The sequence below is a fragment of the Carassius gibelio genome, chromosome A13 (genome assembly GCF_023724105.1).
Source record: "Carassius gibelio isolate Cgi1373 ecotype wild population from Czech Republic chromosome A13, carGib1.2-hapl.c, whole genome shotgun sequence".
NCBI classification, from domain to species: Eukaryota; Metazoa; Chordata; class Actinopteri; order Cypriniformes; family Cyprinidae; genus Carassius; species Carassius gibelio.
In genome coordinates this window covers 18528602-18543082 of record NC_068383.1, presented here as the reverse complement: position 1 = coordinate 18543082, position 14481 = coordinate 18528602, and the positions used below count along the sequence as shown (strand labels likewise).

Genomic DNA, 14481 nt, shown 5'->3' with positions numbered 1-14481 from the left:
TCCTTGCACATAATGAAATGACTGGATGGCATATTAACCAATAAATTAGTCATTCATCGTGTTTAAATACATCCAATCTGACTCCAGACATATATGAAGAAGTTTCCACACTTTAATTATTCACAATTATTTACATGTCAGATCTCAAATTTAATCTTAAAGACAAAAGTTGAAAATCTGAAAGAAAACGGTATGAGTAATATGGTTTATAGTGTTTTTAAGGGTTAATGCCTCTGTTGAACTCACAGAAGTCTAAAAACAAATGAGTGGCTTTCACACACATCTCAAGTGTGCAACATTATCTGGCTTTGTTCAAACCGAAATAGTACATAAACACACATACACATGCTCACTCTCCAGTGATGACAATTAATGTAAGACCAGCACAAGATCTGTACACATAAACAACAAAATTCTAATAATATCCCTCCGCCATTATCAAACATTAATGAGATTAATGCAGCCACAGATGAAGCATAAAAAGCAAATGTTCTAATGATGCAAGAAAAAGGCACACAAATTAGACCCTTTTAAGACTGTAAATATGATGCCAGAAATACGATTCTCAGGTTGTAAACATATAAAACCTAAAGCTCCCAATGGTCCACATTATGCTTATTACTCTTCACACAATGAAAACCGATTAAATATCCAAGCTATTCGACTCATGATTGAGGAAAATAAATTGCAAAGTAGTAAACACATAATAATTGTGATTTAAATCATTTAAAGTATAAAGCTGAAATGTGTTATTTCTGAGGTACTAGTGGCACCAAACAGAACTGCAATCCCCCTCCCCCATCCCACCAGTTTATCCGAAACCTCCTCCATTGATCGGAAAAACAGATATTCCCGCCCAAAACTCCCGCCAGTGTTTCTGCTGACAGAGTAATACATTGATAGCACCACAGAGTCACAGTACTTACACTTTTTGAAGTAATTAATCTGATTACTTAAAAGTTGATTAGTTAAACGGCAGTTGGGAAAGGACGCACTTCAGCTTTAAGGAATGATCAGTTGTCACAAGTATCGACGTGTTGAGGGATACTTTCATGACAGACGGTTATTAATTTATCAATCTTGACATTTACAACATATTCATCTAATCTGAAATGTAGCATATGCGGGAAGAGATCCCAAATCATCTGAGAGAGGAGAGCTGGAGGAAAGAGCGACTGAATGACTGAAGGTAGGAGTCACACGCCTCTCGGTTTAAACCTTGAGACTCTTGGCCATCTCCCAGGGGAACTCTGATCGGCCAAAATGACCGTAGCAGGCGGTGCTCTGGTAGATCGGTCTCTTCAGGTTCAAGTCCCTGTCAGTGGAAATTGAGTTAGTTAGCATTTCACCAAACAGCCCACACCTGAATCCTACTTGAACCTTTAATAAAATGTAGGCAACCTAATTTATGTACATCGGTACTTATTTAATATTTATACTAAATAATCTATATGTTGTACTATGTATAAAGCATGTTTTAATTTGAATAAAGAGAAAGCTATTGCAAATTAGAACCGCCATTTCGAGAACATTGATGGTAGTGATGCTCCCCCTGGAGGAGAAACTGGGAAATCCCATGTTTACATACAGTCATGGCAAAAAGTTTTGGCAGTGTCATAGATTTTGTGTTTTGCAAAGATTGCTGCTTCAATATTTGTAGATTATTTTTTACACATGTTTCTATGGTAAACTGAAAAAAAACAATGATAAGCATATCATATCATATGTATTGACTCAAATATACAATGAGTCGATATTTAGTGTTGAACCTTGTTCTTCAAAACCTCTGCAATTCGCTCTGGCTGGATATTAGCGTCTGGGTCAAATCCTGACTGATGGCTATCCATTCTTGCTTATTAACTCAGAGTTGAACAAAATTTGTGGGCTTCTGCTTGTCCACCTGCGTTTTGAGGACTGACCACAGGTTCTCTATGGGATTGAGATCTGGGGAGTTGACTGGCCATGGATCCAAAATGTCAATGTAATGATCTTCAAGCCACTTCTTTATCACTCTTGGCTTGTGACATGGTGCTCCATCATGCTGGAAGAAGTCGCTCTTGCAAGGTGTTTTGATACCTTTCTTTATTCATGGCAGTGTTTTTGGGGAGAATATGAGAGAGCCCACTCCCTTGGTTTAAAAGTAACCCCAGACATGGATGGTCTCAGGATGTGTTGTGCTTCATGGTTAGCACAACATAGGACTCATTGTAGCATTCACCTTTTCTTCTCTGAACAATCGATTTTCCAGATGTCCCAAACAGTCGGAAGGGAGCTTCATCAGAGAAAATAACTTTGAACCAGTCTTCTGCTGTCCAATCCTTGTACTTTTGGAAGAATTTCAGTCTGTCCTTGACATTTTTCTTGGAGAAAAGTGGCTTCTTTGCTGCTCTTCTTGACACCAGGCAGTTGTCCAAAAGTCTTGGCCTCACTGTGTGTGCAGATGCTCTCACACCAACCGCTGCCATCCCTGAGCAAGCTTTGCACTGCTGGAGACACGATTCTGTAGCTGACTCCTCAGGAGGAGATGTTCCTGGCGCTCGCTGGACACTCTGGGACATCCTGAAGACTCCATCACTGCAGTCGAACCTCTCTCCTTGAAGTTATTGATGATACGGTAAATGGTTCTTTCAGATGCAATATTCTTTGTATCAATTTACTTCTTATGTGAGGCCATTTTGATGCAAAGATATGATGGCTACACATGTTTTGTTTGGAGATTACTATTGCTAACAAGAACACAATGATTGGAAACACTTTCTTCCCTCCGTAAATTTGGACTTACAATCTATTTAGTATGATAATGATTTCACCTGACTGGTGCTCACGCACACTTTCACATGTGCTGATGATATTAGTTGTCAATGAATTTTAGCTGGTCATTTTGTGTTCATTTTTCTAGCCAATGTAGCTTTTAGCAATTCTTTAAAATTCATCTGATCACTCTACACAATAATCTAGGAAAATGTGAATGAACACCACATCAGCTTAAGCAGCAAACTTTGTAAAACTCTAAATTTATGTCACTGCCAAAACCTTTGGCTTTGACTGTATATCAATATGATGATATAGCATTTATAATCAGTGTAATTCTTTCTTCTTCTTTTTTCTTCCTGCCACTTATTCTTAAGATCCGGTAAACACACTCACTGTTTTATGGGGACTTCCCATAGATGTAATGGTTTTTATGCTGTACAAGCTGTAGGCCTAAATCTACCCCATCACAGAAAACTTTTAGCATTTTTAGAAAAAAACAAAAAAACAAAACAAAACAAAAACTTAATTTAGTGTGATTTATAAGCTATTTTCCTCATGGGGACCAAAAAATTTATCCACAAGGTCAAAAATGACTGGTATTACTATCCTTGTGTGGACATTTGTTCCCAATAATTTAAGGAATACCAGGCACACACACACACACACACAAACACATATTCATAATAGAACACCTTTGAATCTTCCCAAAATGGTGCAAACATGTGAACTTGAAGTTATAAGACATGTTGTAAATACACTTAACAAACCAAAATTAAAGACTAACCTGTAAAGAATTCACAGTATTGTATTACAATAGTGTCCTCATTATTTCAAGAGCTTTCACGAGGACAACTTTCACTCCCTGATTTTTTAAAATATTAATATATGTTTAAACTAATATAGAACATGTTAATTTGGTTTTATTTTTTGCTTACTCATTGAATAAAATGTTGTTTTCATCTACTAAAGGTAGGCTAGATGCTATTTTACTCGATGGCCATAACATTACTTGGAACTTATTGAACAGATGTAATAGCAGAAAATAATTCCTCCTTATTTTAACTAAATTCCATGTAAATAATGTCTCCCTCTAGTTTAACTCACCCACACAAAGTACTGAAATTAAGCATTTGGTTTTTAAGGCTGAAAAACAGAAGAGGTTGTTTTCTCTTCCTAAAGTAGAAGAACATAATAACAACATATTATCTTATTAATTGTTTACCTAACAATGACACCTGGTCGGAGGTCAAAGTTCTTGTTGACAATATGTAGCAACTCCTTCTCTGTTTTTTCCGATGAGCCATAGGTGAAGAGGGAGATTGAAAGAGGGTGCGCGACTCCAATGGCGTAAGACACCTAGTTTTAATCCATACCAGATAAAATTGGTCAAAATGTGGATCAACTTGTTTGTCAAGACACAACGTCATTCATTGTTCACATTTTTTAAACTTGTAAGATGTTATTGAAGGTGTCTACACTGTCATCTCACCTGAACCAACACTCTTCTGCACAGTTTGGCCTTCACCAGAGACTTGGCCACCCAGCGTGCAGCATAGGCAGCAGAGCGGTCCACCTTGGTGTAATCCTTTCCAGAGAAGGCCCCACCACCATGAGCCCCCCATCCACCATATGTGTCCACTATAATCTTCCTACCCGTAACACCAGCATCTCCCTAAAGAGAAGATCGTTTTATTGTTTAATGAAAATTATGTCATCCTCGTGTCATTCCAAACCAATAGGAAAAACAAAGGGAGAATTTTGTGAAGAAACATGAAACAGCTCTTCATCTTAATGAAGCTCACCATGGCTCATTATGTTCCGCTACAATGTCAGAGCCAGTGCTCTTTGGTGTCGATGTTAAAGGTGCTCACCTGAGGCCCTCCGATGACAAAGCGTCCACTTGGCTGCAGATGGTAGACAGTCTTATCGTCAATATATTTTGCTGGCACCACAGCTTTAATGACCTTCTCCTTCAGAATACGCTGTTGCTCCTCAAGTGAAATGTAGTCGTCATGTTGGACGGAGATGACCACTGTATGGACACGCAAAGGTATCACAGCACCATTCTCCTGTTTGTAGTGCACAGTGACCTGGAGTTGTGGAAATCATATAGGAAAACGTTTGAAGTCATCATTTTATTCGACATAGGGAATTTGAAGGACATTTCCTTCTGTACGTCTGAAAATGGCAGAACTCTAAAATAGATCAGAGGTTTCAGCTTCCTGAAAGCTGTCCAGCTTGAGTTGCTGGCATGCTCTTGAGATTGACGGGTGTACAGCCGTGTCCTCTGTCCCACTGTGAAAATTAAGGACCGGGGGCCCTGGATGTCATACTGTGGGTCATTTTCTCTCAAGCATTAAAAGAGACCGCCTCATGGTCACTATCTTGCTCAACAGGCGTCACATCTATTGGCCAATGTGTTGGTTCAATGAACACTTGTCAGATAAGATAGCATGGTCAATGTCAGTCAGGGGCTTTGAACCTGCACATTGTGGTTTTAAAGACTCGATAATAGAAACTTTTGAATATAAATATGTAAAAATTACTTTTTTTTGTTTTTCTTTTAAACATATTTGATTTTTAATCTTTATTTTGCTGACCTGAGTTTTTGAGTCTGGGCGGAGCCATGGGATGGTGCCATCCCGCCGCAGCTCGGCCATTTTGGCATTGAGTTTGTGTGCGAGGACAATAGTGAGTGGCATGCACTCCTCCGTCTCATCAGTGGCATAGCCAAACATGAGCCCCTAAAAGACAATGGAAATGCAAAATGAGGATGTTTATCACGAATGATGTGCTCAAACACATTTTTACACATTGGTTGTGTTCAGACCTGGTCTCCAGCTCCAATGTCTTCCTCATGTCTGTCAACGTGGACACCCTGCGCTATATCAGGAGACTGCTGCTCGAGAGCAACCAGCACATTGCAGGTTTTATAGTCAAAGCCTGAACAGAGGAAAGAGCAAAGAGTGGGAAAAAATGGTGGATGAGTTAGTATAGATCGACAGTACCAGGCAGTTTGCTGAAAATCAAAATACGTATGTATTGCTCCTGACCTTTTTCAGAGTTGTCGTAACCAATGTGTTTAATGGTGTCACGCACAATTTTCTGGTAGTCAACGTTGCTCCGAGATGTGATCTCACCGCAGAGAAGTACCATACCAGTCTTACAAACAGTTTCTGATGATTAAAACAACCTTAATTAGTCAAACAGCCCTTAAAAAATTGAAGCTGCCACTGTATAATCCATTGCTAGGTTAAATTTAGACATGAAGATGTTATCTATTTAATTGCCCTTAAACGTAAGGGACAGAAAGAGTACAAGAAATGGTCACTCTATAACTGAACAAATGTCAAGATAAGTGACCAACTGTTGGACTATAAACTTTCAGTTTTTTTCAGAAAGTATTTCAACACTTGTGTTCATACAGAAGGATTTTAAGTGGTTATTATTATTATTATTTTTTGTGATTAAAAATGTTCACTCACCACAGGCCACTTTAGCATCCGGGTCCTGCTTCAAGTGTGCGTCAAGAACTGCATCACTGATTTGGTCACAGATTTTATCTATTAAAAAAATCACACCATTATAAAACAAAGTTATGTAATGTTTCAGATTAGGGTTCAAGTGTGCGTTTAAAATGATTACACCAGAAAGTTTCAGTTCAAGAATTGAAATGTGTGTCCTATAGCAAGACTTTAGGACATAGGAATCCCGACAAAGCAAAACCCCAGCTGAGCAGCTGGAGGACAATACCGATGGTCCTCTCCTTTCAGAATCATTCACTCAGTCTATATTTGTGCTGCTAGCTGAGGCAACCGTGTAGTTGAGTTACATCAGAAACTACACTGTCAAAAACAACATCTCAGTTGATAATATAAGACAAACAAGGCAAATCTATTCAGTCTGGAGCATTATGGAATAGATTTTTTGCATCTTGCACATATACGCCTATTGATTGATCTGCTGAAATATGTGCTGATGTGAGATATTAATGTGAACCAGACAGGTTTGCAAAATTTTTCTAGGAGGAACAAGACTAGATTAGATTAAAAGTCATTCAAACTCATCAAGTTTTCTTTAAAGGTTTTGAAATACACAATGTGAAATCAAACTGACTTGACATATTTCAGGAGTGCAGAATCTGAAACTGTCTATAGCACTTTGGCCTTGCAGCATGACATGAGAGAACCGCAATATGGCAGATAAGAAATCTGAGGTCTGGCAAGTTCCCACCTGAAACAGAAATAACTACTGAAGCAAAATCTGTTGGCATACAGGTGTGCCACTAATTCACTCATTATACAGCCATGGGATGGTGTCATAATCAAATCATTCTTTGTATCAGTAAGTTCATTATAAAATAAATTGCATAGTAAATATGCAACTGAGAAAAGCCTTCAAGTGATAGGCAGGAATTTAACACCCCTGTAAAAGTCATGACCCCTAATTGACTATTTTTGTCTACTACACTTTCACTCAATGAAATACCAGCTAAGCACATGGTACCGTGGAAGTATTGTTACTGAAAGTGTGAATGAACCCCACTGAACTGTTGCTTAACCAGCTTATTCTATACATACTGTTGCTTAACCAGCTCACCACTTCTATATGCTCCAGTGACTTGTTGAGGCAGGTGAATTCGTCTATAGGTCTATAGGTATATGTCTTTAGGGTTTTTCTCCAAGCACGCACCCAGGTAAAGGATACAAAAGTTATGTAGTACATCCTACAAGGTTTTAAAAAGCACATTTTTGAGAGTTTATTTTAAAAGTTCAGATTGAAAATCACCTGGATGGCCTTCTCCCACAGACTCTGAGGTGAACATGAAAGATCCGTCATCATGAACGTCATTCATTCCTTCCATGTTTGCCAGCAACTGAACAGATCTTCAAAATCAACAGGACAAAATAATCTATCAAATGCTTAATAATTGTCCTCCAGCTGTGGTTAAAGCAGGCCAAGTGTGCAGAAATCCTTATAGTCCCAAGGGTATTGAAGAAAGATAGAAAGAAAGTGAGGTGTACAGATAGATCACAGACTATATAACACACAACCTCGTCTCAAAGCAAGTTTGCCCCTATATATGGCAGAAAGAAGAGATGCACACTAAGCTTTACTCACTCTCTCACTCACAAATATACACACATATACACATGTCATGTGAACAAGTGGGGCAGACCATTCCAGGGGGTGTTGTTTGGGGGGAGGAGATTTAAACTTTCAGAAACACACTGTTAACCCCTTGTGCGCTCAGCTCTGTATTAGGAGGGTTTCTGTTGTCAGTGGACACTTGTAGGCTAGAAATTATCCTCACATCACACCAAGTATCAGGGCTGGAGCTTTTACCAACAGACCTGAGGGTGATTTATGACAAAGATTGTGGAGAAGTTATGTCATGTAATATAAAATCTGAAGAGGTGTAGTGAAGTTGCAGATGTGATTGGATGACACAGCACTCCTCTTATTTGCAAAGGACATGTGCTTGGCAACATTTTATTTTGCTGTGGTTGTGTATTAAATGCATTGCAAAAACAATCAAGGTCAGTTCCAAGACATGTAGTCCTGATCTTTGTTTGAACTGTCTATGCTTAGATTGTGCTTATAATATAAGGTTTTGGATTATTATGTATCTTGATATGACCACTTCTTATTTCTATTTCTGCTGTCAATTGTAGTTTGCAGATTCTCTCAATTAAATGTTCCCTTTCAAAGCTTCAAAGGTGCACTATGGGTCAAGCCAGGATGTGACCAAGGGTTGAAATGTCCAATTATAAAGACCCACTGGATCACAACTTAGCAAAATTAATGTGATTATTGTAATAGTGTACATTGAATTTGAATTTGTCTCACTTAAATCTGCATCACTGATTCTGTTATTTCCTTGGTTATTACTGTCTTGTATAAAGCATTATATAAATAATGGTGACTTGTACTCTCACATGGGATTAAACATTCTGCTTTTACATTTGAGCAGAAAGACAAACAAAATCTATAGGAATGACCTATAACTTTACCCTGCTGGCTGAACTGTGACAGTGGATTGCATAGATGCTGAATAAAAGTATTGAAGCTGTACTTTGAACAGATGTGTTTAGCATAAGTACTATAATATTATAATTTTGCAGTTGGTGAAAAGTGTGGAAATGTTATTTTTCACATTGCAGTTGAATTTTGGGGGGAGAATTATTGGTGAACAAATGAGTCAGTGAAGCGAGACAAAGGTCAGTTTCTTGTTGAACTGAGAAATGTGGCACAAAAGATGAACTCAACAATCTTGTCAGAAAACAAACCTGACCGAACAGGATCAGAATATTAAATAGATGCAAGCAGATCTAAAATTAGCTGGTTTAAAAGTTCACGGCTGATAGTCACTAGCCCTGTATACTCTGTGTGTTCTGCTCCACTCCTGGTCTACACACATGACATAACTATTCATGTCCAATAATCCACTGCTATTGCTGTTTTGTGAAATCACATGGAAATAAATACAGATCTATCCATTATGCTGAATTCAAGACCAGTACAAATAAAATCCTAATGTGTTGCTTATTATTAATTAGTAAATAAGGCATTAATATGTGCTTTGTAAGTAGTAAGAAACAGCTAGTAATACACATGCTTATAAGAAAGTTAATAGTGAGAATTGGTCCCTAAATAAAAGTGTTAACAAATGTTTAGTTATAGAGGATGTTCAGCATTCTAACCAAGTTCTCTCATTGTACCTAAAACTACTGTATAATAATATTTTAGGTACTGAATTCAGATATGATTTTGACCCATTCCTTCAAAGTTTAGTGGGATGACAACTCAGTAAAAAAAAAAAAAAAAAAAAGCCAATTTCTCAACTAGACAGAAATGGGGACAATTGTAGGACATTCACCTCTTTTCATGTGTCACATTTATTTGTCCTTGTGTTTGAGATCATTGTCCAGATAAAAGATTAACTTTCTCCTACGCTTTAGTTTCAGCAGACGGTAACAATTTTCCAATGGTATTCCATCCATTCTTGTTTGATTTCAACAGGACATATAGCCATTCTATGCCATATGCTATCATCATATTGCAATTTTAGACATTTTAAAGTGTGGGCGTTGTTTGTATTTGGAATTTTTTTTACATTTTACATAAAAAGCTGGTTTTGTGGTTATTTGACCACAACAGCTTGTAAAAGAGCTTTTTGGCAAACTTCAAATTTGGCTTCTTTTGTATCGCTCACCCACAGAGGACTGTTATCCAGAGCTTTGTTGACTGGTGCACCTTAATAGGATAGTCGGTTCCTGAACTCTTCAGAGATGTTAAGGCATTTCTGTTTTATTCTTTTTATTTTTTTTTTATTTTTTTTTGTTGTTGACCAGGTTCACTCATTAAAAATCTCTTTTTTCAGAATATGTTTCCAGTTGGTGTTGATGAGGTGCATCATTTTAGTTTTATCAGGAAGGTGTTATTGTTGCTTCTGCTTCATGCAAGAGAGAGAATGTATAATTCTTACACAATAATAACATAATGTATAATGCATAATACACAATATTATGTTGACCTTCAGTGCTTGGAAATAGAATACATTGTACACAAAACGTTATGTGGATATATCCATGTGTTTTATGTCTTTATGTTAGTTGTATTAAGATGATAAAGTAATTGTGGCCGAAGTACACAGGTTGAAAGGTTGATGTTAGTTGAGGTGACAAACATCTGTTTATGTTTTGTTACCATTCTCTTGGTACAAAACGTACGTGGCTGATACTGATTGGTGTACGGTGATAAACACAACTTGTCACCTACCCTGCCCCCCTTTTTTTTAAATGTAGACTCTTTTGATAAGCATGGAGGAGTGAAGTGCATCAGCCAATGGCTGAGTGAGATGAGGACGTTTAGTAGGTGGGGTATGCATGCTCGCAGCTGATTGGCCTGTAACCCAGACACATGGGTTAGACAGAAACTCTTGAAGGTTCTCCAATGAGGAGGACCTAGGTGAACTTTATAGTTGTGCTGGGTATGAAACCTAAGCTGAGTCTCTGATTTGAAACTCTGCCATCTATTTATGAACTTTCATTATGAACACATTAGATCAATAAACACATAAAGTCTCCACCCCGATACTCACTGCCATCTCATCACCAGTTTAGAGCCTCAAACTAAATCTGAAGTCACTGTGCATGAAGCATGGAACACAGATGAATTATACCACATTTACTTTTATTAAAAATACAATTAAGTGCTGTGTTACTGCTTCATTGTCATTACCGTAATAATCAGCTTGAATATCTGCCACCGCGATTGCTGCTATAACAAATGAAGGAGGTTTCCCACATTGGCTCGGCGGTCGGCTGGAATGCAGCAGCTGCAGGAAAGGGTGGGATGTTGGGACAACATTCATCTCAGCACATTCCAGAAGCAACTGGCCTCTGCCCCTCTCCCCTAAAAATAACTATTACCACCAAAACAGAGCTAGCCCAGATCCACTAACCTAACTGTATCATCTTACATAATCAAGTTCTTAACACTTGTAAGCAAACACACCTGGGATTGGCTACGTGCTAATGTAGTGGAAAGAGCTCAAAAACTCATGAAGTGCAAACATATTCTGCAAATATCTGGGTTAAATTTTCAGAAAGGTGTAATGTTCACTTTATTTGGGAAATATATAACTTTATGGCTGGAATTATTATGAGAGCCTCAATATATGAAGACAAAACGATTGTATACATTACAAAAATACCTTGTTTTATATTTCCTTGTTGTTACATAAATCATTTTGCAATTTTATTAGTGTATACAGGACTCTCGTGGTTATAATAATGTCCTCAAAACATGAGTACAAAGAATAAAAAAGGCCAAACATCTTCTCCTGGTACACTTCTTCTCCAGGACCACAGTGACATATTAGTATATATATATATATATATATATATATATATATATATATATATATATATATATATATATATATATATATATATATATATATATATATATATAGCAATAACAGGTGCATGAAATAATCAACAGATGTAAATCTTTGGATGACTAGATCATCAGTATTCAGAACATTTAAAAAGGTAAATACTATATAGATAATGTTAGCTGTTCCCGGTACAGGACTGTACATTAGTCTATAGAGGGCAATACTGTGCTATATCAGCAGTATAGATATTGTAGTATACTTTACTCTTTTTCCATTGGTAGATTGGTAGCAATACCTTCAGTACACTTTGTCATATTTTCATTTCAAGTCATATTTTAAGTCAGTATTTTAAATCATAAAAACATTATTCATGAGTCATGACCAACTCCATGTTTTTCCAACACACTGATATGACTTATGGCACAGTCTGAAATTGCAGAAACTAATTAATATTATTTTAATTGTGCAATTTTTTTTATCTCATTAATATAGTAGATATTTTTAATTCATTGAAGCATTCTGTCTGAGTTGTTAATTATCGTAAGAACAAATACACAGTATGTCTTTCGAAAGCTTTCTCCAAATTTCTTTAAATACAAGCATAATCTGGAACAAGACGTTTTTCTCAGTTATTTATTTATTTATTTTTTTCTATGAGCAAGATTAGTTTTTGGGATTGTGAAATTTCCAGGTGTAATTTAGTTTCAGGCTGTTAATTTCTGTGTTCTTTAAACAGCTGGTCACGTTAATCTCCTCAGTTAACATTTTCAAATGTGAGAGGTCTATGTGGGAATGAATAGATTAGCAGTCTGCAGATTTGAACCAGACCAGAGTTGGTCACATAAAAATCTGTAACTGCCTTCATATCGCAACCATTGTATATAATTTATATAATTTTGTTAGATCAATAGAGGACTGTAATTTCAGTATGGATTGTTTATAATTTCAATATGCATTTATTATTTTCATCTGGCACTTCTTTTAACACCTGTGTATGTGTGTGTCTAGAATGTCATTATTTTTTTTCGAGCAGCTCTTTCAGACGAGAAGCAAAACACAGTAGGAGAGGTGTGGTGCAGTGCATGGCTGTGTGAAGGCCTGGATGATTATTGTGTAAGGAGGTAAAAACAATCTGATTTCAGTATCATTCTGTTCTTAGGTCTGTTGTAAACGTATAGTCTGCATGTCATTGTGTCATTTCCGAGGCCTCTGAGCTCTCCTTTATGAAGCCCCAGCTGGATGAACTGCTTTTACCTTTTTGACTTGATGCTGAAAAATATAATGTTGTGATACACTGAACAAAATAATAAACACGATACTTTTGTTTAGCCCCTATTTTTCATGAGCTGAACTCAAAGATCTAAGACTTTTTCTATATGTACACATAAGGCCTATTTCTATCAATTTTTTTCCACAAAATCTGTCAAAATCTGTGTTAGTGAGCACTTCTGCTTTTCCGAGATAATTCAACCACCTCAAAGGTGTAGCATATCAAGATGCTGATTAGACAGCATGATTATTGCACATGTGTGCCTTAGGCTGGCACCAAAAAAAGGCCACTCTAAAATGTGCAATTTTATTGTATTGTGGGACCACCATTTGCCTCACTCAGTATAACACATCTCCTTCACATAGAGTTGATCAGGTTGTTGATTGTGGCCTGTGGAAATTTGGTCCACTCCTCTTCAATGGCTGTGTGAAGTTGCTGGATATTGGCAGGAACTGCAACATGCTGTCGTATACGCAGAAACAGGGCATCCCAAACATGCTCAATGGGTGAGTGTCCAGTGAGTATGCTGGCCATGCAAGAACTGGGATATTTTCAGCCTCCAGGAATTGTGTACAGATCCATGCAACATGGGGCCGTGCATTATCATGCTGCAACATGAGGTAATGATCATGGGTGACAAAATTGGGCCTCAGGATCTCATCATGGTATCTCTGTGCACTCAAAATGCCATCAATAAAATGCACCTGTGTTCATTGTCCATAACGCCTACCCATACCATAACCCCACCGCCACCATGGGCCACTCGATCTACAGTGTTGACATCAGGAAACCACTCACCCACACGATGCCATACACACTGTCTGCCATTTGCCTTGTACACTGAAAACCAGGATTCATCCATGAAGTGCCAGACTCCATCGAATGTGAGCATTTGCCTACTCAAGTTGGTTACGATGACAAACTGCAGTCAGGTCGAGACCCAGATGAGGACGACAAGCATGCAGATGAGCTTCCCTGAGACGGTTTCTGACAGTTTGTGCAGAAATTCTTTGGTTTTGCAAACCGATTGCTGCAGCAGCTGTCCAGGTGGCTGGTCTCAGACGATCTTAGAGGTGAAGATGCTGGATGTGGAAGTCCTGGGCTGGTGTGGTTACACGTGGTCTGGGGTTGTGAGGTCAGTTGGACGTACTGCCAAATTTTCTGAAACGCCTTTGGAGATGGCTTATGGTAGAGAAATAAGCATTCAGTTCATGGGCAACTGCTCTGGTGGACATTCCTGCACGCCAATTGCACACTCTCTCAAAACTTGCGACATCTGTGGCATTGTGCTGTGTGATAAAACTGCACATTTTAGAGTGGCCTTTTATTGTGGCCAGCCTAAGGCGCACCTGTGCAATAATCATGCTGTCTAATGGTGGATGGATTACTTCTTGGCAAAGTGTTGCATTTATAAAATTGTTCAGTGTATTTTAATGCATGACTAAAATGTTTGAACCTTGTCATTGCTTGCAGACATTTAAGATGCATTCATAAATAACTTTTGATGTCATTAAATAAAAATAAACATATTTACTTTCTGCAGTTCTTGTAT

General features: G+C 37.8%; 1 protein-coding gene across 2 annotated transcripts; it reads right to left on the bottom strand.

The window, feature by feature from the left end:
* Positions 1-94: 94 nt before the first annotated feature.
* Positions 95-7879, bottom strand: LOC128026396 (S-adenosylmethionine synthase-like). Of its 2 annotated transcripts, XM_052613484.1 has the most exons (9): positions 7543-7877; positions 6240-6317; positions 5808-5930; positions 5585-5697; positions 5355-5498; positions 4626-4844; positions 4244-4426; positions 3977-4110; positions 95-1315 (listed from the first exon to the last, which is right to left on the bottom strand). In XM_052613484.1, exons 1-9 carry the CDS (start codon positions 7616-7618, stop codon positions 1213-1215), a joined length of 1173 nt encoding a protein of 390 aa, XP_052469444.1. In that variant the 5' UTR covers positions 7619-7877; the 3' UTR covers positions 95-1212. The 2 variants fall into 2 exon arrangements, with proteins under 2 accessions (XP_052469444.1, XP_052469445.1); XM_052613485.1 differs by lacking the exon at positions 95-1315 and having other exon boundaries at positions 3973-4110; positions 7543-7879.
* Between the last annotated feature and the right edge of the window lie 6602 nt (positions 7880-14481).

What these genes read in the sequence shown, in the direction of transcription:
- LOC128026396 (XM_052613484.1), bottom strand. Translation starts at nt 7,618, where the DNA reads ATGGAAGGAATGAATGACGTTCATGATGACGGATCTTTCATGTTCACC. An exon ending in GCCCAGACTCAAAAACTCAG is followed by an intron (nt 4,845 to 5,354) that starts GTCAGCAAAATA and finishes CCACAACTCCAG; the next exon opens with GTCACTGTGCACTACAAACA. An exon ending in GCAGAAGAGTGTTGGTTCAG is followed by an intron (nt 4,111 to 4,243) that starts GTGAGATGACAG and finishes GATTAAAACTAG; the next exon opens with GTGTCTTACGCCATTGGAGT.